The sequence below is a fragment of the Thamnophis elegans genome, chromosome 14, assembly GCF_009769535.1.
Source record: "Thamnophis elegans isolate rThaEle1 chromosome 14, rThaEle1.pri, whole genome shotgun sequence".
NCBI classification, from domain to species: Eukaryota; Metazoa; Chordata; class Lepidosauria; order Squamata; family Colubridae; genus Thamnophis; species Thamnophis elegans.
The window spans coordinates 13,001,665-13,019,957 of record NC_045554.1 but is presented as its reverse complement, the minus strand read 5'-3'; the positions used below and the strand labels follow the sequence as shown (position 1 = coordinate 13,019,957).

Here is an 18,293-nt window from a genome sequence, read left to right as displayed (position 1 = left end):
TGTCTGTCTGTCTCTGTGTCTCTGTCTCTCTCTCTGTCTCTCTCTGTGTGTCTCTCTCTGTCTCTCTCTCTCTCTCTCTCATATCACTGGGTTACTTCTGCTGTGTCTTGCAGCAATGGCGTGATATTAACCTAGCTGTTCTCCAGATGTTTAGATTTAAATTCCCATAATTGAAACATCATGTGTTTGGGATAAATTTGGGGGTGGGTGGGGTCGCTGTGGAAACATTATAGGATGTGGGCTATGCCTCTGAAGAAATATCAACCACTTTCTTTTTCCAGCAATATGTGGAATGTGGAAGTTTTATTGTGTTAGAGTTTATGCTGGATAGAGCTTTGGTGCCCAAGCGTCTGCCAGAGGAACTTGCCAGCCGGTGAGTTTTATATCGATATATCTCTATGTCTATATATCTCTATACCTCTATATATCTATCTATATATCTATACCTATACCTCTATATACCTCTATATACCTCTATCTCTATATCTATCTATCTATCTATCTATCTATCTATCTATCTATCTATCTATCTATCTATCTATCTATCTATCTATCTATCTGTGGGTGTGGGTCAAAGTCTGTTTTTTACACTCCCATGATAGTGAGAATGATTAATCAATGACTTACAGCTTGCATCCCAGAGTGGTTGGTACTCCATCGCTGGAGGTTTTCAATGAAAGATTGGACAACCATTTGTCCTGGATGGTATAAGGACTCCTGCCTTAGGAATGGGGTTGGACTAAAAGACCTCCAAGGTCCCATTCAGCTCTATGATGCTATGCATCTTTGCTAGTGCTGCTCATTCTCTGTCAGTGGAAGGCATTATTCTTACTTACCCCATTCATTCTATATATTGGGCCAGATCAGTCAGAACAAAGGTTGTGTGTCTTACTGAATTTTGATCTCATCATAAGCCCAAGAAGATAGGTTGGTTACCCAACAGTACATTATGCCAAGGCAGATTTCAGGACCTCGAAGAGCATCATTTGCAACCTACAAAGCCTACAACTTGGCTGAATTAGCCCTTTACAAAAATTTCTGCGGGGAGGCCTCATCCCAGGTTGTCCCAAAGGTGCTTTCTTCAAGAAGCAACTGGGCTTCATTTTTTTTAGGACATTTCGCTTCTCATCCAAGAAACTCCTTTAGAACTAAAGACACTTCTTGAATGAGAAGCGAAACATCTTCAAGGAAAACCTGAGAAAGTCCAGTTGTTGTTCTGACCGAGGCTTCCCAAGACCATGAAACAAACTCCTTATCCCAACAAAAAACCCTTTTATTAATCTACTGTGAATTCTGCTCATTCACATCCAGCAAAGTCTTTCAGGGAAGGATTTACAGTCACAGACCTTCTCTGGCTTGGAGAGCTGCCAGGCCGATATCTGCAAAACTTGGCAAGGAGTCTTGAAGAGTCACGAAGCAATTAAGCGAACTAATGGTCTCCTGCAAACTCCACTCCCCTTTCGCTCCTCTTTTATTTCCTCTGGAAGGGGCCATTCATCATCCACCTGTGGCCTTACTCCCAAGTTGACCCCTGTTCTTTAGCTGTTCTCTTCGTCTGGCAATTTTGCACATGGGCCCACTGGGAACAGGCTCCAGCTGTTCATCTGCCTCACTGATGTCTGACTCTGAAGGCAGCTGATAACTGTCAGACAGCCCTGGCCCCCTCTCTGCCTCCAACACAGAGCCCTCCTCAGAGCCTCCCCCAGACTCCAGGACTAGCCCATGTTCCTCCCCAACCTCCTCACTGTCTGAATCTGCTACCAGCTCCACTGGCTGCTGGTGGGCTATAACAGTTGCCTCTTGAAAAAGCACCTTGGGGGCAACCATGACCTGGATCATGAACGTATCCATAGAACGTATCCCAATTGAAACAATGTGAACACATAATCCTTTGTGTGTTAATTCTGCAGCTTATCTTGTTAAGTTTCATAGAACTGACTTCGCAGTAAACTGCGAGTGGGATGGCAAAATGCATTGTCAGATTATCAAAACAATCTGTCCTTTCTTCTAACACTTTCAGAGTGAAAGAGATGATTCCTCCACACCCTCCGCTCCCCCGAAGGACTGCAGGAGCCATGAAGGTATGGAATCGAACTTACTCAGTCGTTCTCCTCCTGCATTTTTTTAAAAAAAGAAAAGCTTTGCCATTCTGGTCTAGTTTTTGTATCAAGAACAGACAACTGTGAAAGGGATTGCTCAGATGCGCATATTTTTTTCCTATTGTGCATACATTATTTGCATTTCTTGTAGGAGAGCTAAGAATAGTTTCCCCCCCACCCCCACCCCTGTCCGTAGTCTATTTCTGGGTTTTCAATTAGACATTGTTTGTTATGTCTGCTTCCAAGCATGTTTTTAAAACCTTAGGGGCTAGAAACGTCTTAATTTAAAAACAAAAATAACAACTGAGATTCTCTGGAAGGCAGCGCTAACGTCACATTAAGGAGATTTCATTTTCATATGAAATCATTCCCCCTTCCCCCCCCCCCGCCCGATCTGTGTCCTCGACAAATTTAAGAGACGTGAACTTCCAGTATATGAAGTTTTATTTATTTTTTTATTACAAATTTTAAAACCACTTTACAAACCAAGTGTTGTCCAGGTTTTTTTCCCTTTTTACATTCTCTCTTATGCATAATTAATTTTATATCACATCATTTCTAATTTTGGCCCCACATTTTCTTACCATATTTCCATCTTAACTTTAAATTTTTCATAACAAATAAAGCAAGTCATTTTTCGCCCTTTCAGAAAAAAGTATGCCAACTTTGTCATTTCATTTTCCATTTGTTATTGCTCGTTTCTATTTGCAGCGTATATCATCAAACTCCATTTTAATATAACAAGCATTTTACTTAATTGGTTATCCACCCTTAGCAATATTATCTTATTTAACTATATATCATCCACAGTATCAACATATTTCATTTTCTACCAATATCTCTCTTTTTTACCTTCCTCTTTTCCTAACCCTTTTCTCTTAACTCATCTCTTGTTCTCTTTAATGTTTTATTTTTCTTCAGCTTTCTTTTTCTCCTTCTGAGAGACGTGGATTTCCAAGTCCTTGAATTGCCCAGCCAGCTTGCCAATCGCTGGTTTTGATCAGTACTCAAACCAAGATTGCCAATTCCTCAACCAGAGTTTATTCTCACACATAGATAAATATGAAAGGGAGACTGAAAAGGCCGCCCGACCAATCAGACTGATGCTGCAATATGGAGATATAATACTTTAGAGAGGTTTTTCCACAGAATAAAAAGCAAAACACATTTGAGGTTCAAGATAAGAGAAAAAGGAAAAGCAAAAAAAGAAATGAGTAGCAATCTGGGATGCAGGGAAGTGGGGGCTGGTGATCCCTGGGTCTGTCCTTCATCCAGAAAGATTTTCCAGCTAGAATTCACTGATGACCATGGTTCCCGGCTGTATCACCATTTCTTCCCCTTCAGAAACGTCTAGCCATCCATAGAATCTTACCCATAAGCCACATCAAGCATGCCTGAGTAATCTCATGCCTGTTACTCAGTCCTCCTCCCACACTAGAAGCCCCAGGATCCTTCCTACACAAGGAACTATATTACAACAAGGGTCCTTGTTGCCGTCTGAAGTTGATGGTTTTATTGCCGACATTTCATTTTCATACTAGATAACAGTACTAGCCTAGTTTGATAATGAAACTTTAGGGGTTTGATTAGGGGACTGGAGGCTAAAATATATGAATAACGGTTGCAGGAACTGGGTATGTCTATTTTAATGAAAAGAAGGACTAGGGGAGACATGATAGCAGTCTTCCAATATCTCAGGGGTTGCCACAAGGAAGAGGGAGTCAAGCTATTCCCCAAAGCACCTGTGGGTAGGACAAGAAGCAATGGGTGGAAACTAATCAAGGAGAAAAGCAACTTAGAACTGAGAAGATATTTCCTGACAGTTAGAACAATTAATCAGTGGAACAGCTTTCCTCCAGAAGTTGTGAATGCCCCAACACTGGAAATCTTTAAGAAGATGTTGGATAACCATTTGTCTGAAGTGATGTAGGGTTTCCTGCCTAGGCAGGGGGTTGAACTAGAAGACCTCCAAGGTCCCTTTCAACTCTGTTACTCTATACTAAACGTTGGCAAGAAAAGCACCACCCTCAGAACAACAAGGACCCCACCCTGAGCTACAAATACTCTGTCGGTACACTAGAAGCTCTTTGTGTCTGGATATTCAAGGATGAGCTTGTACTAGGCTTGGTAGTTAGGGTCTGACAGTTCAAGCAGTGGAGAACAGCAACCAAGAAGCGTGTACATCACCTTCTCATGGAGAAATTATTTCTGACAACCTCTGAGTTCACTCAAAGGTTTTCCTGACTTCTTGTCGTCTTTAGGCCGTAGAAGATTACCACACGCAGATCACCAGCATTGCTGCATCCATCCTAGATGAGTATCATGAGCTCTTTGGAAGGCAGGTGATCCAAGGGCTTCTCATAGATTCTCAGACCCTGGAAGACCAGAAATGTCAACTCAACTATGAGCTGAACACCTCGGGGAAATATTTTGCCTTTAAGGAGCAACTCAAGGTATTTTGCAGGTGTCTCTTTGTAAAAGTGACATTTTATTGCAGAGGTTGGAATGTCACATAGAAGTGTCACATTTTATCATTGTGGGATTCTTCTGCATTTCAGAAGATCTTGATTAGGTGCCACCTTATGTTGGCTTGTGCTTCGCTACTCCGCAGGTGACAGTCTGCCATGAACTCTGGAGAGGGTGGATGGGAGGGGAAATGCTTGGGGGAAAGCGAAAGTAACTGCTGTATCTCCCTGAGATGCTGCTTCAAGGACAATTGGCTGGGAAAGGAAAGCAGCTGCATACCAACCTATTCTTGAAGTGGCTGTTTTGAAAATATCTTGCTTGAACCCGATTGGTCATGTGACGGGCAACAATAAAAGACAATTAGGGAGGAAAAAATTGTAATGAGGGATTTTGGCCCACGATTGCAACCCTGCAATTCACTTGACTTCTAATCAAACTGTATCTTTCTCCACAAATGACGCCAAGGATAATTTCTCTTTAGAGGTTTAAGTGGTAGTGTTCTGACCTAGGCTTCCCCAAAAAGCACAAAGCAGATTCCTGGTCCCGACAAAATCCCTTTTATTAAACAAATGTGAGTTCCTCTCATTCACCTTCAGCAAAGACCTGGTAAACAGGCCTTTCAAGGGTGAATTTATGACCACAGACTTTGTCTAGCTTGGAAAGCTAACATGTAAATATTTTCTAAAAGCAGTCCTGTGCACTCAGTCTCTGAGATTCACGGACAGATCTTCACACTCCGGAAGCAAACGAATGAACGAATTGTTTCCTGAAAGCCCACTCCCCTTTCACGCTTCTTTTATTTCCTCTGGGAGAGGCCATTCACCATCCACCTGTGGCTTTACTCCTAAGTCGACCCTGATTTCTTATCTGTTCCCTTCATCTGGCAACTCTGCCCATGCACACACTGGGAAAGGCTCCAGCTGTTCCTCTGCCTCACTGCTGTCTAGCTCCAAAGGCAGCTGAGAACTGTCAGACGGCCTTGGCCCCACCTCTGCCTCTGATGCAGAGCTCTCATCTGAGCCTTCCCCAGACTCCACGACTGGCCCATATTTCTCCCCAACCTCCTCACTGTCCGACTCTGCTGCCAGCTCTGCTGGCCGCTGGCGGGCCACAATAGGTGACAGGTCTGTCACGCCCTTTCTTTAGATCTGTAGTGGTCCACCAGGCAATGGAATCTAGCATAAATCCATTGCTCCCTCCCTTATGAGGGAGGGACTGAGTCTTTCTCTTACTTACAGCACGCGGTTGTGAAAATTGTGCGGGAGAAGTACTTGAAGACCACCGCCTTTGAAACTCTGGATCAACTCCAAGCTTTCCTCAGTGAGTTGTATGTCTACTTGATGGATCAGATGCATGTCGCCTTGAATCAGGTGAGCTTTACAAGAGCAAAGCTCTCCCTCCTTCTACTGTTGAGGCAGTTGGGTGATCTATGCAGTGGTGGGATTCAATTTTTTTTACTACCGGTTCTGTGGGCGTGGCTTGACGTGCGTGACATGGCTTGGTGGGTGTGGCGGGGGAAGGATAATGTAAAATCTCAATTTTTTCCCTGCGCCAGGGGATGGATACTGCAAAATCCCTATTTCCTCCCGATCAGCTGGGGTTCGGGAGGCAGAGAATAGATGGGGGCATGGCCAGCCAGAGGTGGTATTTACTGGTTCTCCAAACTACTCAAAATTTCCGCTACCGGTTCTCCAGAACTGGTCAGAACCTGCTGAATTCCTCCTCTGGATATATGACAAGCAAAGCAAGGGAAGACTCATGGGAGGGTGGGGGCAGGATGATTTAATCCAGCTTTTGGCTTGCAACCGAGTGTCCTGTAACTAAACAGGCTGATGGTGAGAGTTCAAGAAGACTGTCTATACAGGTAGTCCTCGACTTATGACCACAGTTGACCCCAACATTTTTGTGGCTAAGTGAGATATTTATGACCTTTCTTGCCATAGTAGTTAAGTGAATCACAGCAATTGTTAAGTTAGGAACACGGTTGTTAAGTGAGTTTGGTTTGCTCATGGACTTCGCTTGCCAGAAGGTTGCAAAAGAGGATCACATGACCCCGGGACGCTGAAACTGTCATAAACATGAGTCGGTTGCAAAGCATCTGAATTTTGACCACATAACCACGGGGATGTTGTAATGGTTGTAAGTTGAAAACGGTCATAAGTCACTTTTTTTTCTTTTGAAGATGTTCCGTTTTTCATCCACGAAGCTTTGTCAGATGTGACTGGATGGTGGGGAATGGAAGGATTCGTAAGGGACGCTGGGCAGAAAACATCCTGCAGCCAAGAAGTCTCCACGCCCATTTGCGCCACTCAGGGCACCCTAAGGACACAGATAAACCTCCAAGTGGCCTCAACGTCCCTCTAAAAGGATGCAAAGGACCAGCTGTCTGCAAGGAATATAAATCTTTCCATTCCCCACCATCAAGTCAGAGCTGAAGAAGCTTCTTGGGTGAGAAGTGAAACATCTTCAAAAGAAAAACCCAGAAAGTCCAGTTGCCTCCTGAAAAAAGCATCTTTGGGACAACCATGAACTGGATGACTGAGAATCTCTACAGACTTTTAGCTACGCAATTTGGGATGGACACCTTGGAATGGCGTGGGAGTAGGAACTCATTTCCAAAGGGAAAAAAATTGCAGATTGCAGGAACCATTTGCACCACTCAGGTGACCCTCAGGACACAGATAAACCTCCAAGTGCTTCAACGACCCTCTACAAGGATGCAAACGACCAGCTGTCTGCAAGGAGTATAAATCCTGCCATTCCCCACCATCCCAGTCAGAGCTGAAGAAGCTTCTTGGATGAGAAGCGAAACATCCTCAGAGAGAAAACAACAAGAAAGTCCAGTTGCCTTCTGAAAAAAAGCACCTTTGGGACAACCATGACCTGGATGACTGAGAATCTTTCAGCTGTACAATTTGGGATAGACACCTTTTGAATGGTGTGGGAGTAGCAGTAGATTTCCAAAGGGGGCAAAATGCAGACTACAGGAACCATTTGCACCACTCAGGTGATGCTGAAGACACAGATAAACCTCCAAGTGGCCTCAATGTCCCTCTAAAAGGATGCAAATGACCAGCTGGTCTGCAAGGAGTACAAATCCTTCCATTCCCCACCAGCTAGTCAGAGCTGAAGAAGTTTCTTGGATGAGAACCAAAACATCTTCAAAAGAAGAAAACAACGAAGTCCAGTTGCCTCTTGGGAAAAAAAACACCTTTGGGACAACCGGGACCCGGAGGACTGAGAATCTCTACAGACTTTCAGCCATGTCATTTTTTTCAGTGCTGCTATAACCTTGAATGGTCACTAAATAAATGTTTATAAGTTAAGGGTGACCTCTGCTTGAATACATATTGCCAAGTGCTGAGTTGAGCCCTCCTTTAACTGAAGCAACCTGAGTGGCCTGTTCATTATTCTATAAAGCCTATAAATCATTATTTCTATTTATTGTAATTTATCATTATTCTATCAAGCCTGTTCTATAAAGCCACCCTATAAAGCCCTAGTAAGACTACACCTAGAGTACTGCGTCCAGTTTTGGTCACCACACTATAAAAAAGATGTGGAGACTCTAGAAAGAGTGCAGAGAAGAGCAACCAGGATGATTAGGGGACTGGAGGCTAAACATATGAAGAACGGTTGCAGGAACTGGGCATGGCTAGTCTAGTGAAGAGAAGGACGAGGGGAGACAGGAGAGCAGCCTTCCAATATTTGAGGGGCTGCCATAGAGAGGAGGGGGTCAAGCTATTTTCCAAAGCACCTGAAGGCCAGACAAGGAATAATGGATGGAAACTGAACAAGGAGAGATTCAACTTGGAAATAAGGATAAATTTTCTAACAGTGAGAACAAATCAATCCATGGAGCAGAAGTTGCCTTCCAAAGTTGTGGGAGCTTCATCATTGGAAGCTTTCAAGAAGAGATGTCATTTTTCTCCTGCTTGAATGGGGGTTGGACTAGTTGACCTACAATGTCCCTTCCAACTCTGTTAATATGTTAAAGCTTGCCTTAAGAAATTGTGGGAGCTTCATCACTGGAAATTTTCAAGAAGAGACTGGACTGCCATCTGTCAGAAATGGTGTAGGGTCTCCTGCTTGGGTGTGGGGTTGGACTAGATAACCTACAAGGTCCCTTCCAACTCTATTAATCTGTTAAATCTGTTATTCCCCTGCCCTGGCTAGGTGCTATCCCTCCAGACTCCAAGTCCTCCTCCTCCCGTATATACCACCTTGGAGCAGCTCCAGCTGTTTGCTCGAGAGGCCCAAGTCAACAGAGACTACGGTTTGGCTTCAACGTACTATCAGGAGGTAAGGGAACTCCTCCTCTTTCTTTCTAAGCAGAACAGCTGTGGAATTGTGATTTTTCTGATAAAGAAGAATTTATGTAATTCAGGGTTGAAAGGAGAGGTCCTTGGTGCTCTGTGAACTTGGCAATTTTCTTGCAGACGTGTCATAACCCATTCTATGTAACACCATCAGGACTATCATTGGGCAACGAAATGTCTGCAAGAAAACCATCAAGCTCACAGAGCACATTTTCTAAGAATTGGAAGCATTCAGATGCAGTAGTCCTTTTTTTTCAGTGGAAGGCTAGCTGGGGAATTCTGGGAGTTGAAGTCCATATATCTTAAGAGCTGACACAATTGGACACCCTTGTTCTCAATAGATTCTTATTCAAGAATTCCTGGAACATACATACAATAGGGAGACGTGAAGGCTCAAATTAAATCAAACAAAAAACCAATATCTTCTTGTATCCAGAAGTAGACATTCTATTGAGCTGTGGTGGCACAGTGGTTAGAATGCAGTACTGCAGGCTACTTCTGTTGACTGATGGCTGCCTGAAGTTGTTCGATTCTCACCGGCTCAAGGTTGGCTCAACCTTCCATCCTTCCGAGGTCGGTAAAACGAGGACCCAGATTGCTGGGGACGATAGGCTGACTCTGTCAACCACTTAGAGAGGGCTGTAAAGCACTGTAAAGCAGTATATAATGTAAGTGCTACTGCTGATTAGCTGTAGTGTCACAGTGGTTAGAATGCGATATTGCAGGCAAACTCACTGCCAAGAGTTCAATCCTGACCAGTTCCTCTATCCATCCTTCCCAGTTTGATAAGATGAGGACCCAGATGGTTGGGGGCAAGAGGCTGACTCTGTAAAACGCTTAGAAAGATCTGTAAAGTACTGTAAAGCAGTATATACGTCTTAAGTGCAATTGCTGTCTTTGATCTTCAGATATTTCCATTCAAACTTTACAAACCGAACACTAACATGGTCCTTCTGTCTCCAGAGGTTGTCTCGAAACCCCCAAGATATCCAGAGCTGGTTGGATTATGGAGCTTTTTGCCTCTTGACTGAAAACAACTTCAAGGCCCAAGAATGTTTCCGTGAGGCGGTCGGGTTGGATGCCAATCACATGCCCAGGTACCACTTCTTCAAGAGTTCTGGAGCCCCAGTGAGACAATAGCTAGGTAGCTAGCAGAGTTCCCTCATATTTCTTTTTAAAAAGAGTTTTATTTTTCTTTCTCATATATACATTCACAAATATACATTCTCATTCTCATACTGTTGTTATTTATATGTTATCCTTTAACATTTATCACAGTTCATTTAAAAAAATTAAAAATATAATCGGAGTCACTTTCCTGCCACCTAGTACATCCATCTTATTTTACAACAATCCTACTACTTCTTCTCTCCTCCCAACCTCCCTTCTCTAGCTTCTTCCTTCCTCCTCTCCTTTCTCTTTTCTTCTTCCCCTCCCTCTCCCTTCTTCCTTCTGTGAAGTTCCCAAAAGATGACCTAATTAGCAATAGCAATAGCAGCTAGACTTATATACCGCTTCATAGGGCTTTCAGCCCTCTCTAAGCGGTTTACAGAGTCAGCATATTGCCCCCAACAATCCGGGTCCTCATTTTACCCACCTCGGAAGGATGGAAGGCTGAGTCAACCCTGAACCGGTGAGATTTGAACAGCCAAACTGCTGAACTGCAGTCAGCTGAAGTAGCCTGCAGTGCTGCATTTAACCACTGTGCCACCTTGGGTCCTTTACGAGCCTCGAGATAAAGTTCAAAAGAAATCCAGTCATTCATTAGGAGCATTTTGGCATGTTCTTCTGCCGAGCCAAATCTGATTCAGGTTATTGGCGTCTGCCCTTTATCTCTGTGTCTCCCCTCCCCTCAGCCAGTGTCATAAATCACATCCACCAACAAGGTGCTGCAGCAGGCTGTGAACTTTCACACCTCACATGCCTGCTGTAGAAATCTGAGATCCAACCCTGGTCGAAGTTATGCATGGAATTCTCCCTCCCTTTTTCATGTCAACTTAATAGTCATGGAAACGCTTTACAAGTTGACACCTTCCTCCTCTCCTTTCTCTTTTCTTCTTCCCCTTCCTCTCCCCACTCTTCTTTCTTCCCCTTCCTACCCTCTCTCCTACTCTTACTACCCCTCCCTTACTTCCTCTCCTTTTCCCTTTCTTCTTTCCCTCTCCTTTCTCCCTCCCTCCTTGTTGTATTTTTCTTCTTCACTGTGATGAATTTTCGGGGTGGAGTTTGCACTTACAGTATATGTGGGGGGAGAAAGATACATATTTTTTATGCTGGATATGGATCAGTGGTGGGATTCAAATAATTTAACAACTGGTTCTCTGCCCTAATGACCAGCTGGGTAGGTGGGGCTTGGTGGTCATGTGACTGGGTGGGCATGGCCAACTCAACGTCACTCATGTCAATAAGCGCTTCACCTTAGCTGTTACAATGTAATAAGAGTTAACCAGAGAGGCAGTTTCTCTAAGCAGGGCAATAGAAATTAGGTTAGAAATAACACCAGAATGTTTCCTTTCTGCCTTCCTTACAGGATTAGCCCTGTAAAGTGGAAAAAAACAAAGGAGATTTCTTCCAACAACCGTTTCTCCTGAATAGGTGTGAACCGGTTGAATCCCACCACTGATATGGATGTATGTCCTATACATCAGGGATGGGATTCAGCCAGTTCTTATCCAATTATATATATTTCACTAAAACTCTTGTGTCTGTTAACCTTTGATGAAATGGTGCAATACAGGGCAAAAGGTTTTCAACCAAAGCACCTCAAGTGGGCTCATTGATAGAATCCAAAATCCATGACTCATTGTGGCCTTTAAATTTGACAACTTTTAAAAACCTGGCTATGACAGACACGTTACAAAAATGTCCCCAGGCATTTCCTGTGGTCAATTCCTCATGTTGAACTGGGGTTTGCAGTTCAGCATGAGCTATTTTCAATTGCAGATACTCAGAGGGATCGCTCTCTCACTATTTAAAAAGAGTTTTCTAGCGAAGGCAGCACATTAGGAGTTCTGCCATTTCAAAAGGAATCTGGGAAAGATATAACTCTGAACCATTTAAATATGAGCCAGCAGAGTGCAGCAGCTGCCAAAAAAAGCCAACACAGTTCTAGGCTACATAAACAGAGAGATGGAATCAAGATCACATGAAGTGTTAATACCATTTTAAAAGGCCTTGGTAAGGCCACACTTGGAATCCTGCATCCAGTTTTGATTGCCACGATGTAGAAAAGATGTGGAGACTCTAGAAAGAGCTCAGAGAAGAGCAACAAGGATGATTAGGGGACTGGAGACTAAAACATATGAAGAACAGTTGCAGGAACTGGGTGTGTCTAGTTTAATGAAAAGAAGGACCAGGGGAGACATGATAGCAATGTTCCAATATCTCAGGGGCTGCCCCAAAGAAGAGGGAGTCAAGCTATTCTCCAAAGCACCTGAGGGCACACGAAGCCATTTGTTGGGGCACATGAGGCGTTGCCTTGTCAGCTCCAGCACGCATGTGCGCGCCAGCCAGCTGACTTTGGCCTTCTTTTAAGGCCGTTTTTTGCCCTCCAGAGGCTTCCTTGAAAAGGAAGCATGAAAAACCCTACGGGCAGGAACGGGTTGCTCGTATGGCAGTTTTTTTACCCTCTGGAGGCTTCAGGGGTCGCAGACAGGGCATTATGGGTGTGGGCACACCAGTGCATGACACACACACACCTCGCGCTCTCCCCACTTTTGGCACGCGATCCCAAAAGCCATCACCATGATAGACCATTCTCATAGTCATTGTAAATTTCAAACTGATTGGCTTCTCTTTGCGAATAAATGTGCTTTGGGGGCTCTCTCAACCATGTGCCATGATTGGAACCACCCCAGGATGGGATGTAAGGGATTGTTCTTACAATGAGCCCTTCCTTTGATTCGTTGTTTCTCCTCTGTTCAGTGTGCTGTTGTGTGGGATCATGGCTGTGATGCTGCAGAATTACGAAGAGGCTGAAGTCTTTTTTGAGGATGCCACCTGCGTGGAGCCAAACAGTGTCGTGGCCTGGACCATGCTAGGTACTATCAGAGTTTGTTGCAAAAATCATATGCAGGAAACACACCCAGATAAGTGACTCAGTGGGATTCATTTAAATAAGAAACTTCTTTATATATAAGAATATATAGAATATATAGTGTGTGTATGTATGTATGTATATGTGTGTGTGTATGTATGTGTGTGTGTATGTATGTATGTATATGTGTGTGTGTGTGTGTGTGTGTGTATATATATACAGGGCGGGGCATAACCTTTTCCTAGGGGGTCACAGCAACACTTGTAATAACAACACAAATAATTCATACACCATTCGAAAGCCCATCAAAAACTGAGTTTATTGACACGATTTAATAGTCAGTATGACCACCATTAGCCCTTCGAACAGCATTCAAACGAGGTGGATAAGAACACAACAAATCTTCAAACAGTTCCGTTCGATTTTCCAGATTTTTCAACACAGTTTCCAAATTCATTCTCAAAGTTTCAACCGAATATCGATTTTGACCTTGCTCCTGAATCATCAGAGCTTCCACTTCATCCTTAATTATGGCCCCAATGTTCTCTGCCGGATTGAGATCTGGCAAATTGAGATCTGGCTCCAGCATCGCGAGCCTCTCGAAAGGCAATGCATTTTATTCTGTCAATGATCCTTTGTTCTTCCGAATCGAATTTTCCAGCCATTCTTAAAGCAAATTTAACATTTAATAGCTCATTCAATTCAGTTTTTTATGGGCTTTAAAATGAGGTGTCGCGGAAGTTGTAAACTGCTGTCGATCTTGCTGTGACCCCCTAGGAAAAGGTTATGCCCCGCCCTGTATATATATATGTTTTTTATGTTGTATTTGTGCTGATAAATAAATAAAGGGAGACTAGTATAGATCTATTTCAAGCTATTTCAATATATATATATATATATATATATATATATATATATATATATATATATAATTTTCAAACTAGTCTCCCTTTATTTATTTATCAGCACAAATACAACATTATATATATATATATATATATATATATATATATATATACATACATACACACACACACACACACACACACACACACACACACACACACACAAACCAGTGGTAGGATTCAAATAATTTAACAACCGGTTCTCTGCCCTAATGACCATCTAGGTACTCCTGGCTCAGGGGGTCATGTGACTTGGTGGGCATGGCTGTTACAATGTCATAAAGATTAACCGAGAGGCAGTGTCTGTAAGCAGAGCAATAAAGATTAGACTAGAAACAACATCAGAATATTTCCTTTCTGCCTTCATTACAGCCCTGTAAAGTGGGAAAAAAACAAAAGGAGATTTCTTCCAACAACCGGTTCTCTGAACTGCTTAGAAAGTTAACAACTGGGTCTTCCGAATAAGTGCAAGCCGGCTGAATCCCACCACTGATATATACACACATACATACAATACCAACAGCAGAGAACAGTTTCATTTCAATTCAGATCAACAGACAAGTCCAGGCTAGTTTCGTTTCCAGCACAGAGCTTAATACAGCTAAGCCACGCTCAGACTTCTTACTGAAGTTTCTGTCTCCAAATAAGCCTCATTGGCTGACCTTGTTACCATGTCTCTGCCAATTCATGAATATTCTGACAGGTACGAATCTGGCTAATTTAACCTGGAAGGTTTGGAGATGTTGATTGCCAGAGTGTCGGCACCATCTGTACTCGGCGCACTTTCTGCCTAGTCTGTAAGTTCCAACTGATGAACCCAAGCAATTTGGCGCTCTCAGACGCCAACAATACACTCCAGCACCAAACTGACCCTAACTGTGGCTCTAACCCAGCCGATCCGAAGGGGTGGTATCCCACTGATCTGCAAAGTGCAGTAAGCGAGCCCCGATGGGAAACCGATCCTCTGAACCAATTTCATTGTTTTTAAGTACAATGACAATAAAGATTATACTTATACTTCCTCAAAGCACTGATCTAGTTGAATACATCAATTCGGCCCGAATGGAACTTAAAAACAGTCTGACTATCTCAGATGCAACTTGCAACCTTCCCTGCTGGCTTCCCCATTGATTTTGCTTGTGGGAAAGCCAGCAGGAAAGGTTGCAAATGCCAATCATGGAACCATGGGATGCTACAACTGTGTTATGTCCAAGCCAGTGGCCAAGCACCGAGGTCATGATCACATGACTGTTAAATGCTGGGACAGCCAGAATTCCAAGGACTAGTCAAAAATGCCACTATTCTTATCACTCTATTCCTTAATAAATTATCCTAAAGAGAATCTAGCAGGAAAAGAAGAAAGAGACAATTGGGGGTAGTGATAAAGATAGTGGCCTATGTTCCCAGAGTCGGTGAGTTCTAGTCCAACTTTAGGCATGAAGACCAGCTGGGTGCTTTTGGGCCAATCACCAGAAGACGGTGAGTTCTAGTCCTGCCTTTGGCATGATTCAGCTGAGTGATTTTGGCCAATCACCAGGCGACGGTGAGTTCTAGTCCTGCTTTAGGCATGAAAATCAGCTGAGTGACTTTGGGCCAATAACCAGGAGATGGTGAGTTCTAGTCCTGCCTTAGGCATGAAAGTCAGCTGCGTGACTTTGAGCCAGTTCTTCTCTCTCAGCCCAGCCCACCACATCAGATTGTCATTGGGAAAACAAAAGGCAAGCACATTGTTTTGAGATGCACACAATAAAGGGGGGCAATCAATCTATTAAATAAATAAATAAAGAGAATGCTCTCCATTTTAGGTGAATACCAAAGAACCTGCTAACATTTCCATACCTCTTTCAACATCACCATAATTATTTCCTTTTTCTTTCCCTTTCCTTCCCTTTAGGACTTTTCTATGATATCCAGGAAAACTACATCAGGGTCGAGATGGCCTTCCATGAGGCTACCAAGCTCCAGAAGGCCCATCTGCCCAAAGAGAAACCAAGTCCTCCAAGTATAGAAGAAGTACCGGTAACTGGAGGAAAGAAAAAAATGTCATACATGGCTTCACGGGGACAGTCCCTGGTTGCCCCAGAGGAGTCAGGTAAGGTGACAATGCGAGCCACAAACTCTACCACATTCTTCAAAATCAGGGAAAGGAATAGAATTAGAATAGGAATAGAATAAAATAGAATAATGGAAGGAGAATATAACAGGAATAGACTAGAATAGAATAGAATAGAATAATGGAATGAGAATGGAATGGAATATAATAGAATAGAATAGAATAATGGAAGGAGAATAGAATAGAATAGAATAGTGGAATGAGAATGGAATGGAATATAATAGAATAGAATAGAATAATGGAATTAGAATATAGAATAGAATAGGAATAGAATAAAATAGAATAATGGAAGGAGAATAGAATAGAATAGAATAATGGAAGGAGAATGGAATGAGAATGGAATGGAATAGAATAGAATAGAATAATGGAATTAGAATAAATAGAATAGAATAGAATTATTTATTGGCCAAGTGTGATTGGACACACAAGGAATTTGTCTTTGGTGCAGATGCTCTCAGTGTACGTAAAAAGACAAAATACATTCATCAAGAATCATAAGGTGCAACACTTAATGATAGTCATAGGATGCAAATAAGCAATCAAATCATACTAGGAAACAATCAATATAAATCGTAAGGATACAAGCAACAAAGTTACAGTCCTGCAGTCATAAGTGGTAGGAAATGGGTGATAGGACTAATGAGAAGATTAATAGTAATAGTTAATGCAGCCTTAGTGAATAGATTGACAGTGTTGAGGGAATTATTTGTTTAGCAGAGTGATGGTGTTCGGGAAAAACCTGTCCTTGTGTCTAGTTGTTCTGGTGTGCGGTACCTTATAGCATCATTTTGAGGAGAGGAGTTGAAACATATTAATGTCCAGGGTGTGAGGTGTCTGTAGATATTTTCCCAGTCCTCTTTTTGACTTGTGCAGTGTCCAAGTCCTCAGTGGAAGGCAGGTTGGTAGCCATTGTTTTTTCTGCAATTCTGATTATCCGTTGAAGTCTCTGTCTGTCTTGTTGGGTTGCAGAGCCAAACCAGACAGTTATGGAGGTGCAGATGACAGACTCAATCATTCCTCTGTAGAACTGAATCAGCAGCTTTTTGGGCACTTTGAGCTTCCTGAGTTGGCGCAGAAAGAACATTCTTTGTTGTGCTTTTTTGATGACGTTTGATGTTAGGTGTCCATTTTAGGTCTTGAGATATGATAGAACAGTGTTTCTCAACCTTGGCTGGGGAATTCTGGGAGTTGAAGTCCAGACATCTTCAAGTTGCCAAGGTTGAGAAACACTGTGATAGAACTTAGAAATTTGAAGGTTGGGTCATTTAGTGACCGTTCAAAGTTACACCACCACTGAAAAAAAATGTGACTTTTTCACATGTATGACCTTTGCCTCGTAAATCTCATGACCCCATGGGCACGAGATTTACATTCAGAGGCTTGGCCACTAACTCCGATTTATGATGGTTGCAGTGTCCCAGAGTCCTGTGATCTCCTTTGGTGACCTTCTCACCAGCCAAGTCCATGGGGAAGGCAAATTCACTTAACGACCGCGTGACTAACGGAAGAACTGCGGGGATTCACTTAACAAAAGTGGCGAGAAGAGTCGTAAAATGGCGGCAACTCGCTTAACAAATTTTTCACTTAAGAACATAAATTTTGGACTCCATTGTGGTTGTAACCTGAGGACTACCTGTATAGGAAAAAGCATGGTTGGCCAAGAATGTTTGCAATAAGGCCTATTCTGAGCTGCTGCTCCCAATGTTCTTGAGGTCAGGGGTCTCCCCCCCACCTTGGCAACTTTACAACTTGTGAACTTCAGTTCCCAGAATTCCTCAGCCAGCCGTGCTGAATTCGGGAAGTTGAAGTCCACAAGTCGTAAAGTTGCCAAAGTTGGAAAGTCCCGCTCTTGATGGACCTCCATTATGACGTTGTGACTACAAGGAAAAACCCAGGTAAAATTAACCTTCCTTTTCAGCCCGTCCTCGTGTTCCACTCCCCCATTTCCATTACTAGTGGAATATAACATTTATTATTTTTTTAGATACATCCATAGATGGAAAAGGGATGCGGTGGCTCACTGGCTAAAACGCTGAGCTTGTCAATCAGAAGGTTAGCAGTTCAGTGGTTCGAATTGCTAGAGCCACGTAACAGGGTGAGCTCCCGTTACTTGTCCCAGCTTCTGCCAACCTAGCAGTTCGAAAGCATGTAAAAAAGGCAAGTAGAAAAACAGGGACCACCTTTGGTGGGAAGGGAACAGCGTTCCGTGCGGCTTCGGGAGTTGAGTCGTGCCGGCCACATGACTACAGAGACGACTTCTGACAGCACTGGCTCTTCGGCTTTGAAATGGAGATGAGCACCACCCCCTAGACTCGGGAACGACTAGCACATACGTGCGAGGGCACTCTTTACCCT

At 43.1% G+C, this 18,293-nt stretch overlaps 1 protein-coding gene across 2 annotated transcripts in view; it reads left to right on the top strand.

The window, feature by feature from the left end:
- CFAP70 (cilia and flagella associated protein 70) overlaps positions 1-18,293 on the top strand; it is a 58,437-nt gene that overhangs the window by 20,046 nt on the left and 20,098 nt on the right. For both annotated transcript variants that reach the window (XM_032231462.1, XM_032231460.1), the window contains exons 13-20: positions 282-373; positions 2,021-2,081; positions 4,361-4,552; positions 5,804-5,935; positions 8,742-8,867; positions 9,848-9,981; positions 12,809-12,924; positions 15,720-15,917. In XM_032231462.1, the coding sequence (XP_032087353.1) occupies positions 282-373; positions 2,021-2,081; positions 4,361-4,552; positions 5,804-5,935; positions 8,742-8,867; positions 9,848-9,981; positions 12,809-12,924; positions 15,720-15,917 (1,051 nt within the window). The remainder of the gene's footprint in view (positions 1-281; positions 374-2,020; positions 2,082-4,360; positions 4,553-5,803; positions 5,936-8,741; positions 8,868-9,847; positions 9,982-12,808; positions 12,925-15,719; positions 15,918-18,293) is intronic.